We start from the raw sequence: 23,261 nt of genomic DNA, 5'->3' as shown, positions 1-23,261 counted from the left end.
TCTAAATTCTGATTTGCAAGGAATTTGTTGTGTAACATTAATGAACATCCTGCAAAAATTCCAGCATATGTAAACAAAAGTCATTGCTATATAAATATATATTTTCCTCTTCTTAATTTTATGTTAAATTGACTAATAATTTGATATGAAATTTTGTGCAGCATGTTTGTGAGTCTGAAGACAGGGAAGAAGTGGTGGTGTGTGAACTATGTGAATGCAGCGTCGTCAGCTTCAATCAGCACATGAAGAGAAACCACCCTGGCTGTGGGCGCAGTGCAAACCGCCAGGGCTATCGCAGCAATGGCTCCTACGTGGATGGCTGGTTTGGTGGTGAATGTGGGAGTGGAAATCCATACTACCTGCTCTGTGGCAGCTGCAGGGAAAAGTACTTAGCCCTGAAGACCAAATCTAAGACAACAAGTTCTGAAAGGTACCTTGAAATTGTATAGCTATTGAAGCCCTCTATATGAAGAGTATAAACTATATCTCATTAAGACATGGAAATCACAGCTTTTTTAATGTGAGGAGTTACGCTTAACCTTTCCTAAATCCCATGATTACTGAACCCAGGATGGGAAGGGTAGAAGAGGTTTAGGAATTCATGTTTTGTCAGAATTGGGAGTCTGTAGCCTAGCAGCAGTTGCTGGGAACAGATTCTTCACTGGAGTTTGCTTCTGTTAATCTTTGACTTGTTGGGAAGCTCTGGGCAGAGTCTTTGCCTTAACCTTCAGGAGCTTCTTGTCAGCTTTTCTCATTGGTGTTTTTTACCCTGTTTTTGACCTCTTAATTAAAATCTTTTTATTGATGAAAAAATAGTTTAGATTAAATGAGCTTCCATGAAAATATTACTTCTTTATATCCTTGAATAGCAAGTAATATATAGTGAGTAGGGTTTTTGCCCTTATTGTCAACTCTTAAAATCTTTAAGGCGTTCTGGAATAGGTTTTGATTAAGAGTTGTTGTAGGTGACCCAGAAACCTCCTCAGAAATTTGGTAAAATAGTCCTTGGTTTTTGTAAGCATGTGTGTACCTACCAGTAGTTTTCATTAGCTCCTAACATGAAACACTTTTATTTTGTGTTGCTTTATTAATGACCTTTTAAAATGTTCTAATGCTTTAATTTGCATTTTTGGGTACTAACTGTTTTGTATAAAAATACAATGTTCTTCATGTTTGGTGCAGGTACAAGGGACAAGCTCCAGATCTAATTGGCAAGCAGGACAGTGTGTATGAAGGTAGTTGTTTTGAGAGCGTCTTTATTTTACATGTATTTTTATATATACCTTCTGCTTTAACATCTGTTACTAAAATTTACCTTTATGTGTGTTTATATTTAGGTACATGTTAACTTAAAGTTTTCTCTAAAAAGCTCAAGGGTAGTTTGAAAGCAATAGCCCTAGTTCTAAAAACTAAAGGAAAATACTAGGTTCAAACACTAGCTTGACCACAGAATGTTAATTTCCGCATGGCATTTTATTTTTCGAAGTTGGAGAAGTATGTCGTACATTTTGAATTTCCATCATAATTAAAGAAAGTAAAAGATAAAAAGTTGAAAGCAGCATGAATTTATCTGGAGCATTCATTTACTTGAAATAACTAATTCTCTAATGATTATAGACAGGATTAAGAACTCTTTGTTGGCCCCATAACGACAGCTTTTATTAGTTGAAATCTCCATTACCAGCTATAACATTTGCTGTTGCTTTAAGTGGGTTTGATTGCTCTGACTCCCTTTCCCTTAGACTCTCACTATGCCTCAGGAGTGCAGTTTAGTTGGGTCATGAGGAGACAGTGCCATAGTTTATTTTGTGGGCACTGGGCTTTCCATCCATCTGCATTTTAGACATATGTCAGTAACCATTGCCAGCAGAGTTATGTCATGTTTATATTCACACACCATACATTTATTTATTTAAATTCCAGAAGACTGGGACATGTTGGATGTTGATGAGGATGAAAAGCTAACAGGTGAAGAAGAATTTGAATTACTTGCTGGACCACTTGGTTTAAATGATCGGCGCATTGTACCAGAACCAGTTCAGTTCCCTGACAGTGATCCTTTGGGAGCATCAGTAGCGATGGTAACAGCTACCAACAGTATGGAAGAGACTCTCATGCAGATAGGTAAACTGAAATGCTAATTGGCATGGATTTTATACAGTCTGTATTAATTTGTTTCTTAGACTAGGTAAATAATCACATTGTTCCACCCCAACAAGTATCTTGGCCAGTTGTTTTAACATTTTGAAGGTATAATGTATTTTTTTATTTTTTTGTTTTTATGAAATACTGAAGTGATAGAAAACTTATAAAGTATATGAATACAATTCTTTTTTTGACTTTGTGATGAGGGAATCCTAGAGCTGACAAAAAACAATTTTTCAGTCTTTTGTGTGTGTGTGTGTGAGAGAGAGAAAGAGAGAGAGTGTATGGGAAACTTTTGCTATTGGGAATATAAAATAATTAGTTTTGGTGACTCAGCCCTTTCTGTTATACTCAAAGCATATTTTATTTTTATTTATCTTTTTTAAACAAATTTTATTTTATTTTTATTTTTTTTAAAGATTTTATTTATTTATTCATGAGACACAGAGAGACAGAGACACAGGCAGAGGGAGAAGCAGGCTCTGTGCAGGGAACCCGATGTGGGACTTGATCCCGGGACTCCAGGATCACACCCTGGGCTGAAGGCGGCGCTAAACCGCTGAGCCACCTGGGCTGCCCTAAAAGCATATTTTAAAAACTACGTATTTCGGTATTTGTTAGTATCAGTAGAAATGAAACAGCAAAAAATAAATAAAACCAAAAAGATCCCCCACATATGTAATAGATTGTTGTCTTAGAAATATCTATTTCTCCCAAGGACTTTTCTATGTAACAAAGTCCAGATGAGCAAAATGCATTGGTTTGCAGCCTGGAACTTCGATAGAATGGAAAATTTTTTCAGTAGTCGGGATATGTTTTTCAGGTTGCCATGGCTCTGTAGAAAAGAGTTCCTCTGGAAGAATAACACTGGGTGAGCAGGCAGCTGCCTTAGCAAACCCTCATGACCGGGTGGTGGCTTTAAGGAGAGTGACTGCTGCTGCTCAGGTTCTTCTGGCAAGAACCATGGTAATGAGAGCACTGTCTCTTCTCTCCGTCAGGTGAGTATTATTTAGTGTCAAATGATGCTGTTAGTTTCTAGAGTCTGGAATTATTTAGGAGGATGAGATAGAATTTTTAGAACCTTGAATATCTACTGTTGAATGAAAGAAGCTAGACATAGTTATCATTGTTATTCATCCAGTCCATCAATAAATAACTTAGCTCTTTTTGGTAGAAAATAACAGTACTATAATAGCTGAGTAAACTGCAAACATTTTTTATTATCTGAAATGGGAAACTAAGCCTGTCAGTGCATTTGGTGCAAGATAAAATAAAAGGTTGAGTACATTTTTCTGCAAAATTGACCAACTAGGTAGCTACTTCAACCTGCAGATTCCATCATGGAGATTCCTTCCATGTTCATGCCATGATATGTTGTATTTAAAAAGGAAGGAAGTCAAGAATACCTAAAAGGCATCTATTTAAGAAGTGGTTAAGCACTTCTTATAGGTATAAAACAGTAAATCAGTGAAGAGAGAAGAACCCTAAAGAAAGACTCAAAATAAAATTTGGATGGGTCTCTGGTATTGGCTCAAGAATAGGTAGTTTAGACAGTGGAAGAGAACAGAATTTAGAAACTGACCCACATATATAGATAAGCACATGATTTACAATTGGATTTATGACAGTGTTTTTTTTGCAGAACAATGAGGAAAAGATGTCTACAATGACTTGGACTAGGTCAGATGGTTTATTCACATAGTAAAAAGTGAGCCTTGGCCTCAACCTCACACTAGATAAAACAAATGTTTCCAAGTGGCTCTTAGACCTAAATGTGAAAGAGAACTCGTAATGTTTCTATAAGGTAGAAAGAATTTATTCTTGGTCTTGGGATAGGCAGCGTTTTCTTAAGCAAGTCACAAAAAGCATGCATCATAAAGAAAAAGAGTGATAAATTGGACTACATTGAAAAAGAACTTCTGTTCGGCAAAAGTCATTAAGAAAATAAAAAGTCAGAAAGTAAACAAACCACTGAATGGGAGAAAAATTAACATTGTGTAACCAATAGAATATGTAAGGAATTCCTATTAATCCATAAGAAAAAGAGACAACCCAAAAGAAAAATGGAGAAAATGCAAAATAATATGAAATGATCTCCAAATGGCCAGTGAACATGAAAAATTGGGTGTTCAACCTCATTAGTCTTCAGAGAAATGAAAATGAAAACCCAGTGAGATATTAACACACACCCATCAGAATGGCTAAAATTTAAGGGGGGAGGGGATGTGAGCAGGAGGATGTGGAACACCTAGAACCACCATACACTGCCAGTGAGAAAATCATACAGCTACTTTGGAAAACTCTTTAATAGTATCAACTAAAGGGGTATATTAACATACTCTGTGACCTAGAAAGCTACTCCTAGGTATATATATATTCAACAGAAATCCTTATATATGTGCACCCAAAGACATAGGCAAGAACATTCTCATGGCAGTGCTGTTCAGAATAACTAGTCCCATGCTGGAAACCACCTAATTGTCATCTGTATGGATAAATGAATGGTGGTAGATTTTATTAATATGTCAGTGAAAATGAGTATCTGCTACTATAATGCAACAACGCGGATGAGTCTTACAAGCATAGTGCTGAACAAAAGAAGCCAGACACAAAAGAATACAGACTTTATTGTTATATAAAGTTCAAAACAGGCAAAACTGATTTATGACTTTATAAGTCAGTGATACTGGTTACTTTTAAGGGGCTAGTGACTGAGAAAGGCCCAAGCAGTCAGGCTTCTGAGGTGTTGGTAATGTTCTGTTTCTTGATCTGGGTGGGAAATGATTACATGAGATTGCCCAGTTTGTGAAATTCATCATTTGTGAACTTTCCTGTACATTATACTTTGGTAATTCAGTTATACTTCAATATATTAAATCAAAATAAAATATTAAAATTTAAAAGTTTCAGTAATAGTTTCCAGCTTACTTAAAATTTTTCAACTTCATATATATATGAACTTCATATATATAACTAGTGAAATTGCAACTTACCTTTTATTTTGGTTGCTTGTACTTTGGATGATATGTGGGGCTCCACATGGTCCCGTCAGAAATCTGTTTTCTTTATCCATCTGAAGTGTGTTTCTTTCCTGGCAGTGGTTCCAGTTGTAGCCTGGCTGCTGGTCTTGAGTCTCTGGGGCTTACAGATATCCGAACACTGGTTCGGTTAATGTGCTTGGCCGCCGCAGGGAGAGCTGGCCTCTCTACCAGCCCTTCTGCCATGGCAAGCACCTCAGAACGCTCACGAGGTGGGCATAGCAAGGCCAGTAAGCCCATCTCTTGCCTGGCTTATCTGAGCACAGCAGTGGGATGTCTGGCATCAAACACTCCTAGTGCTGCAAAACTCCTGGTGCAGTTGTGTACACAGGTAAGCTAGTTTTTGGTGCTTTTCTTGTTGAGTGGTTTATTTCCAACCAATTCTTAAACAGCCTTTTGGAGTGAAATCATTCTGTTCCAAAATTATATGTAAAAATTAAATATGTTTGTTCTAATTGCCTCTTCAGAACTTGATTTCTGCTGCAACAGGTGTAAATCTAACCACGGTCGATGATCCAATTCAGCGAAAGTTTCTACCCAGCTTTCTCCGAGGAATTGCTGAAGAGAATAAGCTTGTGACCTCCCCAAACTTTGTAGTAACTCAGGCCCTTGTGGCATTACTAGCAGACAAGGGGGCCAAACTGAGACCTAACTATGATAAGTCAGAAGTTGAAAAAAAAGGTAAGCTTCATACCATTTACCATTTAAATTTATAGTCTTGTAACCAATTTGATTCATACATTTTAAAACTGTCTTAGAGTTGTTGTAAGTGATGAATTACATAGCATTGTGTATACTTCTTAAGTTCAGATCATAAAAGAAGTGCATGATCCTTTTTCATTGTGTATGGAAACAAATATTAGAAAATGTACCAAATTTGTCTGGTTTGATTAGATTATTCTATTAGACTATGGTTTGAGTCACTAATAGATAATAATCCTGTTTAGTTTCCTTAGTAAAACCTAGATAAAGTTAGTGCTATATTTCTATTTGTCATAAAATGGTTATGGTTTGAAGGGACTCTTTAATCACTATTGTCTACCCTTCTCTTCATCAGGACCATTTGGCCAAGATAGATGGGCTTTTGGATCTATTAGCTCAGGCCCTTGACTGGTTGTTATGATCACTTTTGAGCAGCAAAAGCCAAACTTTTACTTTTTAGGGTATGCTGCCTCTGCCCTGGCCTTAAGATTATTTCTGCTGCATTCTCAGTCTGTGTGTCCTTAGAGATATGTATTTTCAGTGAATCAGATTTACTATAGAATGTTATATAAGATAAATGCTTATACTTTGTTATGTATATTTTAGTAAATGATTGCTTGCAAAAGTGCTAATTCTTAAAAGATATGGGTTAACCCATTTTTTTTGTTTACCACTACCAGCTCTTACCTGGGCATCATTTCATTGTTTTGTTTAAGCAGGTTTAACTGCCCAATTGTATGCCCATCCTTCCTATGATCCTTCTGCTGTAGGCCCTCTGGAGCTGGCTAATGCCCTGGCAGCCTGCTGCCTCTCCTCCAGGCTGTCCTCACAGCATAGGCAATGGGCTGCTCAACAGCTTGTGCGCACTCTTGCTGCGCATGACCGCGACAATCAAACTACTCCCCAAACACTCGCCGATATGGGAGGAGATCTCAGAAAATGCTCCTTTATCAAGTTGGAGGCTCATCAGAACAGGGTATGTATTTTGAGCCCTTGAAATCTGTTAATCACTTTATGTTAAGATAAAATAGTTTCTGCTCTTCTTAAAGAGCTCACAGTTCAGATCTTAGCCTTTCTCTCTGTGTCTGTCTCTCACAGACACACACACACTCTTATCAATACTTGTCTAGTAGCTACCAGCTCTCCTTTCTCTATGTTGGGTTGACATAATAGTATACAAATAGAAAAACCAGATAAGGGATGAGAAAAAACCAAGGGAATTGCCTCACAAAAGATGAAGGCTTATACATGCAAAGTGGAAAAGAAATTGTCCGCACTATTTTAATCTAACTCACTAGACTCCTGAGCATTGACAAGGGCAATTTAGGAAATGAAGACTGACCTCCATTATTTACCAATTAAAAGTCACCTCTTAGTCTGTTATGTTTATTTGGTAGAACACTTAAATACATTGAAGTATTTATACTTTATTGATTTAAATAAATATGTTTAGTAAAGATTCTAACAGTATCTTCAGTAACTCAAATGAGTTTGGGCGTAGTACTTTAAAGCCATACAAATAGATGTATGTTTACATGCCAATTAGAGAAGAGTGAGATCATGTATATTAGGTTATAACATGAATGTTCTTCTTTTACAATTTCCTCAGATTTTTAAAAAATTTGATAGAGGATGACAATCATTTAAATAAAAACTTAAAATTGTTGGACTTTTTCAGAACGAAATCTTGCCATTTGCAACAACATGGATGGAGCTAGAGAGTATAATGCTAAGCGAAATAAATAGTGAAAGACAAATACCATGATTTCACTCATTTGTGGAATTTTAGAAACAAATGAACAAAGGGATAAGGAAGAGACAGGCCAAAAAAACAGGCTCCTAGCTACAGAAAACAAACAGAGGGTTCCAGAAGAGAGGTGAATAGAGTATAAGTGAAATAGGTAATAGGGATTAACTTATGATGTTGGGCACTGAGTAATGTACATAATTGTTACATCACTATATTGTACATCTCAAACTAATATAACACTATATAGTAACTATCCTGGAATTAAAAACTGAATTAAAAAAATTGTTGGACTTTTTAAACTTTTACAGGTAATGACTTGTGTTTGGTGTAATAAAAAAGGACTCTTGGCAACAAGTGGGAATGATGGTACCATCCGAGTGTGGAATGTTACTAAGAAGCAATATTCACTGCAACAAACCTGTGTGTTCAATAGATTGTGAGTACTAACATCTGCTCTTCTGGTATAATGTTTAAAATAAGAGAATCCTGGGATCGCTGGGTGGCGCAGCGGTTTAGCGCCTGCCTTTGGCCCAGGGTGCGATCCTGGAGACCCAGGATCGAATCCACGTCGGGCTCCTGGTGCATGAAGCCTTCTTCTCCCTCTGCCTATGTCTCTGCCTCTCTCTCTCTCTGTGTGACTATCATAAATAAATAAATAAATTAATTAATTAATTAATTAATTTAAAAAAAAAAGAATTTGCTTTAAAATAAGAATCCTGACGTGCTTCATTTTGGTCATGTTAACATAATCAAATTGTTACTAAAAATTTTTTACCATTTTTCTTATACAATAGTCTTACTATATATCTTCAATGTATGTTTTTAAATTTCCAGGATAGTAATTAAGAAAATAAAAAATTTAACTATCAATATCTGGACTTAGAATTAAATCAAGGTCTACTGTGCTAGCATAATAAATGTTAAGCTCTACAAACAATAGCCTAATTTTCCATTATTCTTTAAGGATTATTTAGGAATTAAATTAATATTTCCTCTGTAGCAGAGTATAGCAGTTTTTATAGTTTTATAGCTAGCTGTAGGTATTTCTTTTCTGAGAACTTTCCTAGGGATTAGGCAAACAAGAGTCAGTGTGTTCTGAATAATACCCAGATACACAACCCATGCAAAATCAGAATGTCTTTGTTGACAAAATAGGTACTACATTAAATGTGAAGCCTAAGCATCACTCCTTTTATAAATCTACATTTTTCACAGCATGACAAATATGAACGAATATGTGATTGTCAAATTGCTGCTCGCCAAGCCTTCAAAATGAAAGAATCTGTATCATATACTCTAGTCCATCAGAAACCTTTATTTTATTTTAAGATTTGGGGTTTAGTATATTTTTAGATGATGAGGATTAGAATTCCATACATGTCTCTTATATTTTAGAGAAGGAGATGCTGAGGAAAGCCTGGGGTCACCCAGTGATCCAAGTTTCTCACCTGTTTCCTGGAGTATCAGTGGCAAATACCTAGCTGGGGCCTTGGAAAAGATGGTGAATATTTGGCAAGTTAATGGTAAGTACCCTGCCAATACTAGCAAACTACTGAAGGTACTTTTTAAGCCTTTTTCTTAGCTTTCTGAGTCCAAACACTGGCTTCCTTTCATCCTAAAACTTACAATCTATTCATCAGCTTTGTAGATCTACACATATTATGGTTTAAATTAAAGAGGATGTTGGGGATGCCTACGTAGCTCAGTCGGTTAAGTATCTGCCTTTGGCTCAGGTCATGATTCCAAGGTCCTAGGATTGAGCCTCATGAGTGAGCTCTCTGCTCAGTGAAGAGTCTGCTTCTCCTTCTCCCTCTCCTTTCTCTGCTCCCCCCCACCCCCCGCTCATGCTCTCTCTCTCTCTCTCTCTCTCTCAAATAAAATCTTTAAATTAATTAATTAGTTAATTAAAGAGGATGTGCTCGTTTCCTGACTCCTTTCTTGGAGTTTTGACTAATCTGGTATCTGTAAACTAAAAGTTCTCTTCACGTACTACTGTACGTGAGGATTTGAGTATTTAGTGTTCATAATAGGATTTGAGCTATGAGTTTTCAGTGATAGAAATCACTTGAAATACTTCTATTAAAATTGTCCATTTCACCAGTACAAACTCATGTCAATTTTTTATACTGTGTCTCTAAAAAGTAAAGATTATTGTAATCTCAGGCCTATCCATATTTTTTAATTTTTGCATATTTAGAGAATAGCTGTTCTGTTTCATATATTTGAAGGAACAGCTGGCCTTAACTATAGGGAAATTTCTTATGTTTAATTTTCAGTAATTATTAGGAAAAGAGCATGTGACATTTCTACACTGAGTATTTTCCTTTACTCCCTCTGTAATAAGGCTATCATTTTTATCCCATTAGTAATCACAGAAAAGCCTATGAATTTGATAATCATGTATAGTATATAAATGAAGGATCCTGCCTTGTAGTTGTAGTCATTATTAGGCTATTTTGAAATTGGGGACTGCCTTGAGTGTACTATTAAAATTGAGTAGTATTTATTTTTTATTATTGTTTATGAAAATTAAGTAACAACAACAACTTTTTCCCTCTTTAGGAGGAAAAGGATTAGTAGATATTCAGCCTCATTGGGTATCTGCCCTGGCTTGGCCAGAGGAGGGTCCAGCTACAGCGTGGTCAGGAGAGTCTCCAGAATTATTGTTGGTGGGACGGATGGATGGATCTCTAGGACTGATTGAAGTTGTTGATGTGTCCACCATGCACCGTCGAGAATTGGAACATTGCTATCGAAAGGATGGTAAATGACTGGACTTGTGTCTAATTGAGAAATTATTCTCCCAATCAAAAAACTTAATTTTTTGGCACTTTTAAAAGTGCTGAGTGAATATTACTTTTGGCTTTGTTCTCTAAATTGTCCGGTTGATATTTCATTTTAATTAGTTACTAAGTTGAAGGATATTTCTCTTCCAACATCTACAATACATCTCTGCCAAAATGAAATCTAATAGTATTTTATTAGTCATTCATTCTTTGTATAAGTGTCTGAACTCTTGGAGTAGGGCTCCAAGTCTCCCTTGAAAGTTAGAAATGTCCAAGAGAAAAAAATTACAATTATTGGTAGAAATGAAATTGTTAACAAATGAATAAAATTGAGGAAATAGGAAGAGGAGGAGAGAAGTTTCTGGTGTGACAAGAGTTAGTAGGAAGTATATTTTCATTTATTTTCTTACTGTGTTCCCTTTGGATGCATAGGCATTTTACTACATAGTTGTTTTGGGGGGGTGGAGCATTTCACAGATTACAGTCTCAGCTTACATGGTATTCTATTAACAATAGAACAAGGATTTTTATTATTATTATTATTTAGTTTTTTTAAATAGATAATGCCTTCATGGGGTTGAAAAATTTTAAAGTTTAAAAAGATAAACAGTGAAAAGTCTTTTTCCCATCTACTCAGTTCCTGTGTCTCCATTATACTCTCATAGATAAACTCTGTTTTTTACCTCTCTTATAGCTTTCCAAGGTTATTTGTACTTAAAGAAGCAAATATGAATGTAGATTGTTAGAAATAGGACGTATTTGGTAGAATATGGCAACACACTGAGTAGGGAATTTTAAGCAAAAAAAGAGACAGGTAATTTTCTTTCTATGACTTGGGTTATTTTATTTCTCAGTTTCATGGTAGATTCTGGGCCAAAAGGAAAGAAACCAGTACATTGAATTGGAATCAGCAAGGGAATTTAATTTTTCAATAATTACCTGAAAAGAAATTAAAGATTAAAAATGATTGGGCACGGGATGTAATGAGCGCTTGGTGTTATGGAAGACTGATGAATCACTGACCTCTACCTCTGAAACCAATAATATATTATATGTTAATTAATTGGATTTAAATAAAACAAATCTAAAAAAAAAACAAAAAAATGAAGGTAATCCTTGTCACTTATAAATAACAGTTCTAAAGTGGGTTACACAGAATCTCTGCTTTTAGCCTACATTTGGTCTAATAAATCTATCAGTTTTGGAAAATTACCTGCAGTGGTTGCAGTACCATATATTTGTTGTAAAGTCTGTCTTTAAGTTAGACAATGACAAAGGAATCGCTTATATTTTCTTTCTTTTTGAAATTTGTTTTTATCATGTTAGTGTCTGTAACTTGCATTGCTTGGTTCAGTGAAGACAGACCATTTGCAGTGGGATATTTTGATGGAAAGTTGTTACTGGGAACAAAAGAACCACTTGAGAAAGGAGGCATTGTTCTAATTGATGCACATAAGGTAAAGCATCTTTACCAGATGGTTATTTTTCTTATTACATAGTATTGCCTGATACCAGTTTTTTAAAACTTTTTACATCAGTCATTTACAATTGAGTATTTTATTGTTAACAAAGTCTTTGGGCCATGTATATACATGGGAAAATCTGTGTAAGAAAGCCATCAAGCCAAGAAAGAAGTAAAACCAAAACAGTGAAATGGAACACCCTTGGAACACCCCCTGTCAAATGCTAGAAATTCCACCTATGAAGAATGATTCCTTTACCTCAAAAAGAGGTTGCTAATTTTGATGTTTACAGGGCTCTCTAGGCAAGTGGTATAAGTGCATGAAGCCAGGAGTTGGAAGGTGTTGAAGAAGTGTCAGAAGAATACAATGATGACAGCCATATAAACACAAATATATCTTAGATTCTCATAATATTCACTATTTTGTTATGAGGAGTGCTGCTTTTTTTAAAGTTTCTTCTTTTTTATATTTTAATGGTTATAAGTAAAAAAAAAAACTTAAAATGCTAGTGAAAGATGAATATTCCTTCTAAATCAGAATTTCATTATTTATTCAACTAGCATTTACTGAACTTTGACTACAGCAAATAAATACATATAATGCAGTCTAGGTCTAGTTATTGGGAATGATATGACAGTATCTTATTTGCATAAAACATTGATTTCAAAATAATTGAGTAATAGAAGTACAGGTCATAAATTACTAAGTTTAAAGTATTTGTGAAGGAAGCATTACCATGATTTTTTTTCTCTCCCTACCATTTTAAGGATACTCTTGTTAGTATGAAGTGGGACCCAACAGGTCATATTCTTATGACATGTGCCAAAGAAGAAAATGTGAAACTCTGGGGGCCTATATCAGGATGCTGGCGTTGTCTACATTCACTCTGCCATCCATCTATTGTAAATGGCATTGCTTGGTGCAGCCTCCCAGGGAAAGGATCCAAATTGCATTTGCTGATGGCTACGTATGTTATAAATTTGTGTGTGTGTGTGTGTGTGTATCTTAATTTTTATATTAGTATAGACTGTTACTTGCATTAAACATGGCTTCTCAGTAGTCTTAAACAGTTTATTGCATATTGCAATTCTCATAATGTGTAATACTGTGAGATCATCTTAGACAAAAAAAGAATAATTTTCCAATGTGGACCTTGGTGTGCAATCTCCTTAACTGGGTGTGATGTTGTTAGAATATTAATTCTATTTGTATTTCTTGTAAAAGATTATAGCATACCCATTATAAATGTAAAAAATAATACTGTTTTAGTTTTATCAGGTCTTAATTGCTTTTCAAAAATATATTTACTTCTGCATATTGACATGTCTTGGTTTTATGTGATCAATTTTTTTTTTAAGTGGCTGTCAGAGTGGCTTAGTATGTGTTTGGCGTATTTCACAAGATATCACGCAGACCAGTGCAGCTGGTTCAGAAGGATGGTGGGACCAGGAGTCCAGTTGCCAGGTAAATGTTCTGGTGCTTTTGAAGACCTTATCTGAAACCATAGATGGTATATGTTATCAAAGTAATCCTCCCTTGATTACTGAGATACTCAATACTTAGTATCCAAAAGGGCAAGATCCATTAGGGAAGCCTGAATAATTTTCATGCTTTGTGTGTTTTCTGAATTAGCTTTATTTTTATAAGTCAGGACAACATGTTTGCTTGTTAAAGTGAGTTATTCAAGAAATATTGAGGTGTGATCATTTATGGGACTGGATATATTCAACACTACAGATAGAGAAGTCCTAAGTTTTAAGTCTTCGGTGTGGTGAAATAGGAGCACCCTTGTCCAAAGTACCTCCTTTTGATACCAAAATTCTCCCTATGAAGAATAATTCCTTTACCTTAAACAGGGGTTACAAATTCAGATAAATCCTTACAGGGCATCTAGGAAGCTAGGAGTTGGAGGCATGGAGAGGGTAAAAACAAGCAAAAAACTTAGAAGCATATATCTTTCCTATAAAGGACACAGCTGCCATAGAGTTGTCACCCTCCAGAAATGAGGCTATTGTTACTAGATTATCTCAGTTTTTTCTGATAGAAGCAAAAAATCCAGTGTTTTGGGATGCCTGGGTGGCTCAGCGGTTAAGCATCTGCCTTCGGTGCAGGGCATGATCCTGGGGTCCTGGGATTGAGTCCCACATTGGGCTCCCTGCATGGAGCCTACCTCTCCCTCTGCCTATGTCTCTGCCTCTCTCTGTCTCTCATGAATAAATAAATAAAATCTTTTAAAAAAAAATCCAGTGTTTTAAGTAAAATCTCCCAGTGTTAAACATTGGCACCTGAATTAAAATTCTTTAAAACACTGGGTGGTCAAATGACATCCCTGAGCTAACAGTTTGTACCTTCTGTTGCTCTCTCTTTTGCTCGAGATATAAATACCCCTGGAAGAAATATGCCTTAGGTCATCTTTGGGTAAATAAGTACATCTAGTATTATACTCTGTCATAATTAGAAGGAAGAGAGAGCTTAATGGCAGGGAGAGAGGGGTGAAGAGGGAGAGGTAAATAACTCACTAATGGGAGGAAAATATCACAGAAGTGGAAGTGGAAGCACTAAAGATAAATTTTATTTGCTGTTTGTGCTAGAGAGTGGCCCTTTGGACAGGTCTTATCTGTCTCACTTTTAAAACCTGCACAGTAAACATGAAAATAGACACCAAGTAGCAGACAAAAAACCACTGGCCAGCAAAAAGAAGTACTTGCTTAATATAAAACCAACATGTACAATGCATGAATTTTAGGGGCTAAAAATGAAAATTCCATAAAGCTAAATTTAAAAATACTCATTAAAAAGCAGAAGTTAGAATTTTTCTGTGTCTAAGAGATAATTGGAACTTTAGAAATGTTATTTCTGCCAGTTTGAAGAATAGGAAATTCACTTTGAAGTGTGTCAAAAAAAGATGAAACTCAGCCTCAAAGCAAAGGAGGGGCAGCCCTGGTGGCTTAGTGGTTTAGCACCGCCTTCAGCCCGGGGTGTGATCTTGGAGACCCAGGATGGAGTCCCACATCAGGCTCCCTTGCATGGAGCCTGCTTCTCCCTCTTCCTGTGTCTCTGCCTCTCTCTGTGTCTCTCATGAATAAATAAATAAAATCTTAAAAAAAAAACACACACACTCACAAAGGAACAAAGGAGAACAAGATTGATACTTTATTATTCTCTCAAGCTAAACCTTTTGAGAGAGGTGTCCTTCTCTCCTCCCCAATTTTATGCCACATTATAAAATACAAAATTTTCAAGAGTGAATTCTAAATATTGAATCTATAAATTTGTTTTAATTTCAATATGTATTAAAAATGAATTGCAGGATGGATATAGAAAATCAGCCGGAGCCAAGTGTGTTTATCAGCTACGAGGACACATCACCCCTGTCCGGACTGTTGCCTTTAGTTCTGATGGGTTGGCCCTCGTGTCTGGTGGACTGGGTGGGCTCATGAACATTTGGTCTTTAAGGGTAAGAATATAGATTTTTTTTTTTAAGGGTAAGAATATAGATGTTATTTTTATCTTAAGTGCTTATTATTAATTTATATATGATAAAATTTAACCCAACCAATCTTAGGAATATTTTGTGTTCTAAGATCTTAGATAACTGAAGAAACTCCTTTCAAAATTATTTCTTAGTTTTTCTTTTTGATATAGTTTTAAAGTCATCTAGAAAAGGCCCCAGAAAATTGGATGGTAGCTATGTAATTGGACATTGCTAAATTTAGCCGGTGTAGATTTTAGACTATGTTTTTGTGAATGTGAAGCATAAATTTAAAAATGTAAATAAAGAGTGGGGGCAGTCAGCTAAGCATCTGACTTGGTTTTGGCCCGGATCATGATCTCGGAGTCATAGGATCGAGCCCCAGATCGGGCTCTCTGCTCAGTGGGGAGTCTGTTTGGGATTCTCTCCCGCTGCTTGTGCCTCTCCCATGCCCCCACTCTTGTGCATGCATGTTCGTTCTTTCTCTGTCTCTCTCTCTCAAAATAAGTAAATAAATCTTAAAAAAAAAATAAAGACTAAGGTTAAGTGATGTGCACTGATATAAATACATCTCATTTTAGGATGGCTCTGTCTTGCAAACTGTTGTAATAGGCTCTGGAGCTATTCAGACTACAGTATGGATTCCAGATGTTGGGGTAGCTGCTTGCTCAAATAGATCAAAGGTAATTTTGCTATTATGTTAAATTCTAGAGTAGAAGTCGATAAGGTACCTTAGAATCATAGTCTAAGCAGCTCTATGTAAAAGAGGAGAACTTTCACATAAAATTCTAATAATACAACTATCTAGTGACAGAAGGAAAACCAGAACCCAGGCCTCCTGATTTATAATCTAGTATTCTTTCTACTATACCCTAGACTTTGATGAAAATGTTTAATTATTGAACAACTTAATTTCCACTGTTATAAAGTAGATTTTCACTTTCTGCCATGATTTTTTGAGATAGCAGTAAACTCTTAAAAGAATTTTCTCTTAAAAAAAAAAAAAAAGAATTTTCTCTAAAAAGGAGGACCAAAGACCTTTAACTCAAATATACAAAATGTATCTTGGCTTTCAAATGTAATATTCTAGTTAAAAAAAAAAAAATTAGCCCCTGTTCTAAAGTAATTCTGATACGACATTATCTCCTGCAGTCTTGCTCTTTATACCCTTCATAAATAGAACCAATGTACTACTTTAATTTACATTTTATTAGTTAAAAGATTTTTAAAATGGGCTGTAAACCTTCATGAACAGTCCATAATATAGAATCAGAGCCAAGGCAATGGTGGCTTATGTAGAATAAATCCTAGAGCCAGTTAGAGCAGTGCTGCTTCTCTTGCAGATGTGTCCCTCAGCAGACAAAGTACTCTTGCCTCTAGTACTCGCGTGGTCATGTCTGGCTTTTGAAATATACTGGCTACCTTGTCCTACAAGTCCTATGAAATAGTAAAGAATTAACGTTGTCTCCTTAAGGAGAATCAGCAAATCCAAGATAGCTCACAAATTTTATGGTTATTTCTTATTAATCTGTTTTTACTTAAAATTCAGGATGTTTTGAAGTTATAGGCATTAAAGGTACGGTGTAAATTGTCCAAAAAGCAAAAGTGTTTAATGCAATAACTGGAAGGAATTTCAGATATGAATGGTAATAGAATTTTCTCTCTTTTATCTTTTATTTAAACAAATCTATCACGTGGCATGATTTATTTTCTGTCAGGATGTTTTGGTCGTGAATTGTACAGCAGAATGGGCTGCTGCCAATCATGTTTTAGCAACCTGTAGGACAGCGCTGAAACAGCAGGGTGTTCTGGGATTAAACATGGCTCCCTGCATGAGAGCGTTTCTGGAGCGACTACCCGTGATGCTTCAGGAGCAGTATGCCTATGAAAAGGTAACTTGACACTCACTGATAGAGTTACAGATCAGAGCAGTTCCTGCTCTGGAATTTGAATTGCAGCTTTGAATTTATTCCATGAGAGCATAAGGTCTGAGGAAAAAATGAGTGGGGGCTCTTTGGCAGAATCAAATAAAGTTAAATCATGCCTAAAACAGTTGTTCAGTAATCCTCAGCCTGCTTTTACTTTATTTTAGTGGCAGTAAAATTTTAAAGTAACCCCCAAATTTGTATATGTTTGTATAATTTTTTTTCAGATTACATATCCGCTTCAAAACTTCTTACAGTAGTTATGCTGTAGAACATAACTTTCCCTTTCTGGACCCATAAATCTATTTTTATGTGGTTTTGCCGTCCTCCACTTGGGAGGTGTGGGGGTGCATATGGATATCAGAATGAACATTCTCTCTGTTTATCAGGGGAATCCCTGTGGAAAGTTTAGTGGAAGAGCTAAGGCTGAACTGAGTAGGGTCCTTAAATCTAGAATGAGAAATAAGGGAATTTGGACCTGTAGCCCAGGCTGTGATCCTGTGTAGTTGGCTTTCCAGCCCTTGGTAGTCACAGTGTACTGCCTCTAGGCAGTGCTCTTTGGTTTTTTTTTTTTTTTCCTTCTTTTTTGACCAACCTACATTAATACAATCAGCTGTTACTGTATCTGGTTAACTTCACTGATGCATTTGCCCAGGTTTTCTTTTGCGAGTGGCTTAGCGTCTCACAGAGTTGCTCTGCCACAGTTAGGGAGGGCCATGGAGGAGGGATCTCCCTTGATGGCTCCCAGGATTTTCTTATAAAGGAGAAAATGTGAAACAGGAGCAGGTTGCCATGGTTTGGTTACCTGCTTTTTATTAATGAAAAACTATAGTGGAACTGTACAGCTAAATGCAGTGTGACGTCCTGGATTGGATCCTGGAGCAAAAAAAGGGGCATCAGTGGGAAAGCCAAATAAAATTCTGTGGTTTAGTTAGTATTGTGGCCAATATTAATTTCTTGGTTTATAAGATATTAACATTAGAGGAAGTTAAGGATTTACAGGAATTCTCTGTGCTATCTCTAACTCTGTGTATCTAAAATTATTTCAAAGTAAAAATCTTAAACAGCTTTTTATTTATTTTTATTTTTTTAAGTTTTTGTTTAAATTCCACTTTGTTAACATTTTAGTTTCAGATGTAAAAAAAAAAAATCCAGTAAACTTAAAAAATACAATTACAGGTTTTCAGAATACAATAGGTTAATTTATAATATTTGGTATAAGCTCTTCAATTTAACATTCTTGTATTTCCTCTTAGCCTCATGTGGTTTGTGGTGATCAGCTTGTTCATAGCCCCTACATGCAATGTCTGGCTTCCCTCGCTGTGGGACTGCATCTGGATCAGCTGTTATGTAACCCTCCAGTGCCACCACACCACCAGAACTGCCTCCCTGACCCAGCATCCTGGAATCCAAATGAGTGGGCCTGGTTAGAATGTTTCTCAACCACCATAAAAGCTGCTGAAGCCCTGACCAATGGAGCACAGTTTCCAGAATCTTTTACTGTTCCTGATCTAGAGCCTGTTCCAGAGGATGAACTTCTATTCCTAATGGTAAGCATAATATGAACTGCTACTATATATAGCTCAGATTGTTTCACGAGTGTTTAGCAAGTAAAAGACCTTCAGTAAGTATTTCCTAGCTGGGATAGCCGGAAGGATGCCCTTAGATAAACTTAAAATATTTTGCTCTCAGATAGTCACTTTCAGTCTTATGGCAACCCTCTATGGTGACAAAGATGGTTTACATGAGAATCGGAGGCTCCTGTAAGCTTCTTAACTTTCAGTGACATAGTCCCCTATTTTCTCATTTTTTGTCCATTCATAGGTTCCTTGTTTTGTACCTTATTTATACATATTTTAGCATCTTTGCTTGGATCACCTTGTGGATTTATTCCACATATAGATTCTCAATTATTTGATACCTTAAACATGTTTTAATCACCATAAAATGAGAATATAGAAGAGCATTCCAGTTGTCCTTTCTTTGATTGTATTTGGGAATGTCTGGATGTAGAAACTATGCTGTAAATGAAATGCCTGCATAGATAGAGCAGACCAGTGCTTGACCTAACAACCTATTTAGTTATGATTTATATATATACAAATGTTTGAATACAAAATATATAGATATAATATAAAATAAATGTGAATTGAGGGAAATTATCTAGATATAAAATATAATTTAATTAAGACGTATCTTTCTGCAGCACCTGGGTGGCTCAGTCAGTTGTTAAGTGTCTGCTTTGGCTAAGGCCACGATCCCAGGGTCCTGGGATTGAGCCCCACATAAGGCTCCCTGCTCAGCGGGGACTCTGCTTCTCCCTCTCCCTCTGCCCCCTCACTGTTTATATGCTCTCATGCACTCTTTCTCATATAAATAAATAAAACTTAAAAAAACAAAAAGCATCCTTCTAAGCCTTTTTGCCCCAAATCTGTCATTTTGTAGATGAGGAAATTGAAGCCTAGAAAGATGAAGTGACCTGCCTGCTGCTGTACAGCAAGTTCATGGGGGTGGTGACTCCTGCACATGACCTTGTGCCCATTGGTGCTCAGAAAACATAAATGGTTAATTTTGAATCACCAGTGTGGTAGTGATGGTGACAGTTGATCATAAAGTGTTTATGATAAAGGGAAATATTAACCATGCATAGTCAAGTTTGACATGATTATAAAACTGTTCTTAATTTCTTATACCATTAGAAAATTTTTCTTATAGTATTACTAAACTTTTTTATGGAAAGAAGACTTAGTTGTTAATAACAGATAAATCTTGAAGTACATAGGTAGTTTGGTCAATTAAGCATATAGCTCTTGATCTCAGCTCAGGTCTTAATCTAAGGGTCCTGAGTTCAGGCCTCATGTTGGGGGTGAGGGAAGCATTTTTTTTTTCCAAAAAAAACAGATAAGTCTTGTTTAAGCAAGATTGATCCTGATGTTTTCTGTGTCCTGTAGGATAACAGTAAATGGATTAATGGCATGGATGAACAAATTATGTCTTGGGCAACTTCCAGACCTGAGGTCAGTGAAGATAACTATGTGGGCGATTCTCAGTAAATCTTCTGGTTCTAAATGCTTGTTTGTTTGTAACCTGGTATTTCTTACAGAGGCTGGCACATGTTTGTTTGAATGTATGGTTGAACCTAATTTTGAGATGATTGTGGTTTTTTAGGACTGGCACCTGGGAGGTAAATGTGATGTCTACCTGTGGGGTGCTGGCAGGCATGGACAGTTGGCAGAAGCTGGAAGGAATGTAATGGTACCTGCAGCAGCTCCCTCATTCTCACAGGCCCAACAGGTGACTAATAGGGCAAAGAAGTGGAGAAGAAACTTGGGAACTCTTAACATTTCTGATTCCCTTACTATGAGATAAAGTTTACCCATTGTGTAATCTGTTGTGAGGAATAACTAAATAACTTTCTAAATTTTTCTTGCTTTCAAATGTGATGAATTAACATGCATTAGGCCTGTGTAGTATGTATTTATAGATGTTAACAAACTCCTAATTATTGATTCTGTATTGTGGTCATTAACTTACAGAGATCTTTAGCTAGATTTTATTGACACCCCTCTAATAATCATGGTAGTCTATTTCCAAGCCCTTTCTCAAGCTGCTACTTTCTCTTCCATTCTTCTCCATGTTACTAAGTCCCAGGATGCACTCCTCTTTCTTGTGTATATCCCCTCAGCTTTCCACTTCTTGATAATCTCCAGCCAGTGTTTAATATTTCCCCACCACCCTTTCCTCTTTCTGTTTTGTTATTAATATTATTTAAACTGCACAATTGGGGCACCTGAGTGGCTCAGTCAGTTAAGTGTCGGCTTGGGTCATGGTCTCAGGGTCATGACATTGAACCCTGTGTCGGGCTCTGTGCTCAGTGCAGAGTCTGCTCCAGATTATCTCCTTCTCTGTCTCTGCAACCCTTCCCCCTGCTTGCACATGTACACACACACTCTCTCTCTCAAATAAATAAAATCTTTAAAATAAATAAACTGTGCACAATTGGCTGAAATCCCTGTAGATCACATAGTTCTAAATGATTTTAAATAGTCCAATGAACCTCATACAAGGCTCATTGGACTCAAGCAAGCAGTTTTTTTAATAATCCAGAGCTTATAGGAACCCCATAGTTATATCAACCCGTCCTCTTTAGTGAAAGGATAAAAGAATTAATAAAGATATCCTAGGTATACATAGAATCATTTTAAGTGTTAAAGCTGTATAATAAAGGATAATATATGTGTGTGTTTTTATACTAGGTCATATGTGGTCAGAATTGTACCTTCGTCATCCAGGCCAATGGCACAGTGTTGGCTTGTGGGGAAGGAAGTTATGGAAGATTGGGACAAGGAAATTCAGATGACCTTCATGTGCTGACAGTTATTTCAGCCCTACAAGGTAAAACTATGCTCAGTTAAAAGGTGGTCAGAAACTATGGCCTAACTGTAGGAATGTTAGCTTATGTTGGAACTCATCTCAAACCTTTGCTAGATAAAGTCATAGAGGGTCACTGATTTAGATTCTCATTTAGGATGTACAGCCTAATTTTCATTTTTTAAGCTATGTTATTTTGCAAGCTATTTATCATGGCAGTGCTAGAATTCAATGATATAAAAACTATTTTAAGACTCACTGAAGATTGTAAACAAATTCTTTAAAATTGCAAAACTGTAATTAGGCAACTATTAATAGTTATTAATTAATAACTATTAATGTGTTTCCTAAAAAGTAAAAATCAGTTGATATGGAAATGTGCAGATGTTCTAAAGACTTTAAAGGGTACCTCTGTCAGAGTTCTCTGACTTGGGAAAAAAAAAAATACTTCTGGAAAAACCACTGCAGGAGCTCCTGGCTTGTTTCTTAAGTCAACTTTTACGGACTCCAGAGCCTACAAAGAGAGCAAAGAGGATTTTTTAAGTAAAAGCATACAAGTAACAATGAGTTCAGAACCAATTCTGAAATAGTGCTAAGTTGTCTTCCTTGAGGTCTCTTCCTCCCAGAGCACAGCAGTGGAGATGGGAGGGTGGGGTTTGTATCCAGTACTATTGCATCCTGTCTCTAGGACTTTGCACAAGCCAGACTAGACCTTTTTGTGACTCAGTTAACCCATTTGTAAAAGTGGTGATGATAATATCTGCCTCATACGTTCTTTGTGAAAATAGAAAAGGAGGTAACCCAGGTAAAGCATTTCTAGGAGTGGCTAGAACATAGGCCTTGATGACTATAACTATTCCCATCACCTTCCTTTTCTTCTTTGTCATCATCATTTATTTAAATCATTTATTTAAATTTAAATTGCTCCCAATTTACTTGGTTATGGCTTCAAATTTGATTTAAAATGAAAGACATTGTTTATATTTGTGCAGTACAGTTATGTTGATTTTCCATGCTGAGAGTATTCTGTAGTAGCTGCAAATAAAGAGTTTTAACGTCCAGTGATTCTTACTGGCTTTCTGCTCTGTTTCAGGATTTGTGGTGACCCAGCTGGTGACTTCTTGTGGTTCTGATGGGCACTCAATGGCCCTGACTGAGAGTGGTGAGGTCTTTAGCTGGGGAGATGGTGATTATGGCAAACTCGGCCATGGGAACAGTGACAGGCAGCGGCGCCCCAGGCAGATCGAGGCCTTACAAGGAGAAGAAGTGGTGCAGGTCAGGCAGGATGTGGATAAGTTTGCCTTTGAATGTGAACATACTAGTTGTTGAATAGTGCTCTCAAATTTAGGTAGCAGGAAATAATAGTATAAATATATTTTAAGATTTTTTTTAAAAAAATTATTCATGATAGAGAGAGAGAGAGAGGCAGAGACACAGGCAGAGGGAGAAGCAGGCTCCATGCAGGGAGCCCGATGCGGGACTCGATCCTGGGACCCCAGGATCACACCCTGGGCCAAAGGCAGGCGCCAAACTGCTAAGCCACTCAGGGATCCCCAGTATAAATATATTTTAAGTCCTTACAAGAGTTACACTATTTTTGGTTGTTCGT

The 23,261-nt window shown here is 36.5% G+C and overlaps 1 protein-coding gene across 8 annotated transcripts in view; it reads left to right on the top strand.

Moving 5' to 3' along the window:
- HERC1 (HECT and RLD domain containing E3 ubiquitin protein ligase family member 1) overlaps positions 1-23,261 on the top strand; it is a 183,851-nt gene that overhangs the window by 140,966 nt on the left and 19,624 nt on the right. For 6 of the 8 annotated variants that reach the window (XM_038580636.1, XM_038580639.1, XM_038580641.1 and 3 more), the window contains 21 exons: positions 162-430; positions 1,183-1,235; positions 1,924-2,124; positions 2,969-3,143; positions 5,244-5,514; positions 5,651-5,864; positions 6,605-6,861; positions 7,944-8,071; positions 9,031-9,158; positions 10,198-10,398; positions 11,748-11,878; positions 12,652-12,851; positions 13,243-13,348; positions 15,195-15,341; positions 15,938-16,039; positions 17,075-17,248; positions 18,538-18,831; positions 20,233-20,298; positions 20,450-20,575; positions 21,538-21,676; positions 22,746-22,927. In XM_038580636.1, coding sequence (XP_038436564.1) covers positions 162-430; positions 1,183-1,235; positions 1,924-2,124; positions 2,969-3,143; positions 5,244-5,514; positions 5,651-5,864; positions 6,605-6,861; positions 7,944-8,071; positions 9,031-9,158; positions 10,198-10,398; positions 11,748-11,878; positions 12,652-12,851; positions 13,243-13,348; positions 15,195-15,341; positions 15,938-16,039; positions 17,075-17,248; positions 18,538-18,831; positions 20,233-20,298; positions 20,450-20,575; positions 21,538-21,676; positions 22,746-22,927 — 3,564 coding nt within the window. The remainder of the gene's footprint in view (positions 1-161; positions 431-1,182; positions 1,236-1,923; positions 2,125-2,968; positions 3,144-5,243; positions 5,515-5,650; positions 5,865-6,604; positions 6,862-7,943; positions 8,072-9,030; positions 9,159-10,197; positions 10,399-11,747; positions 11,879-12,651; positions 12,852-13,242; positions 13,349-15,194; positions 15,342-15,937; positions 16,040-17,074; positions 17,249-18,537; positions 18,832-20,232; positions 20,299-20,449; positions 20,576-21,537; positions 21,677-22,745; positions 22,928-23,261) is intronic. The other 2 variants (XM_038580637.1, XM_038580640.1) reach the window with 2 other exon arrangements.

Source organism: Canis lupus, chromosome 30, assembly GCF_011100685.1.
Source record: "Canis lupus familiaris isolate Mischka breed German Shepherd chromosome 30, alternate assembly UU_Cfam_GSD_1.0, whole genome shotgun sequence".
NCBI classification, from domain to species: Eukaryota; Metazoa; Chordata; class Mammalia; order Carnivora; family Canidae; genus Canis; species Canis lupus.
Note: the sequence above shows the minus strand (reverse complement) of the source record. Positions and strands in the feature narration are given on the sequence as shown.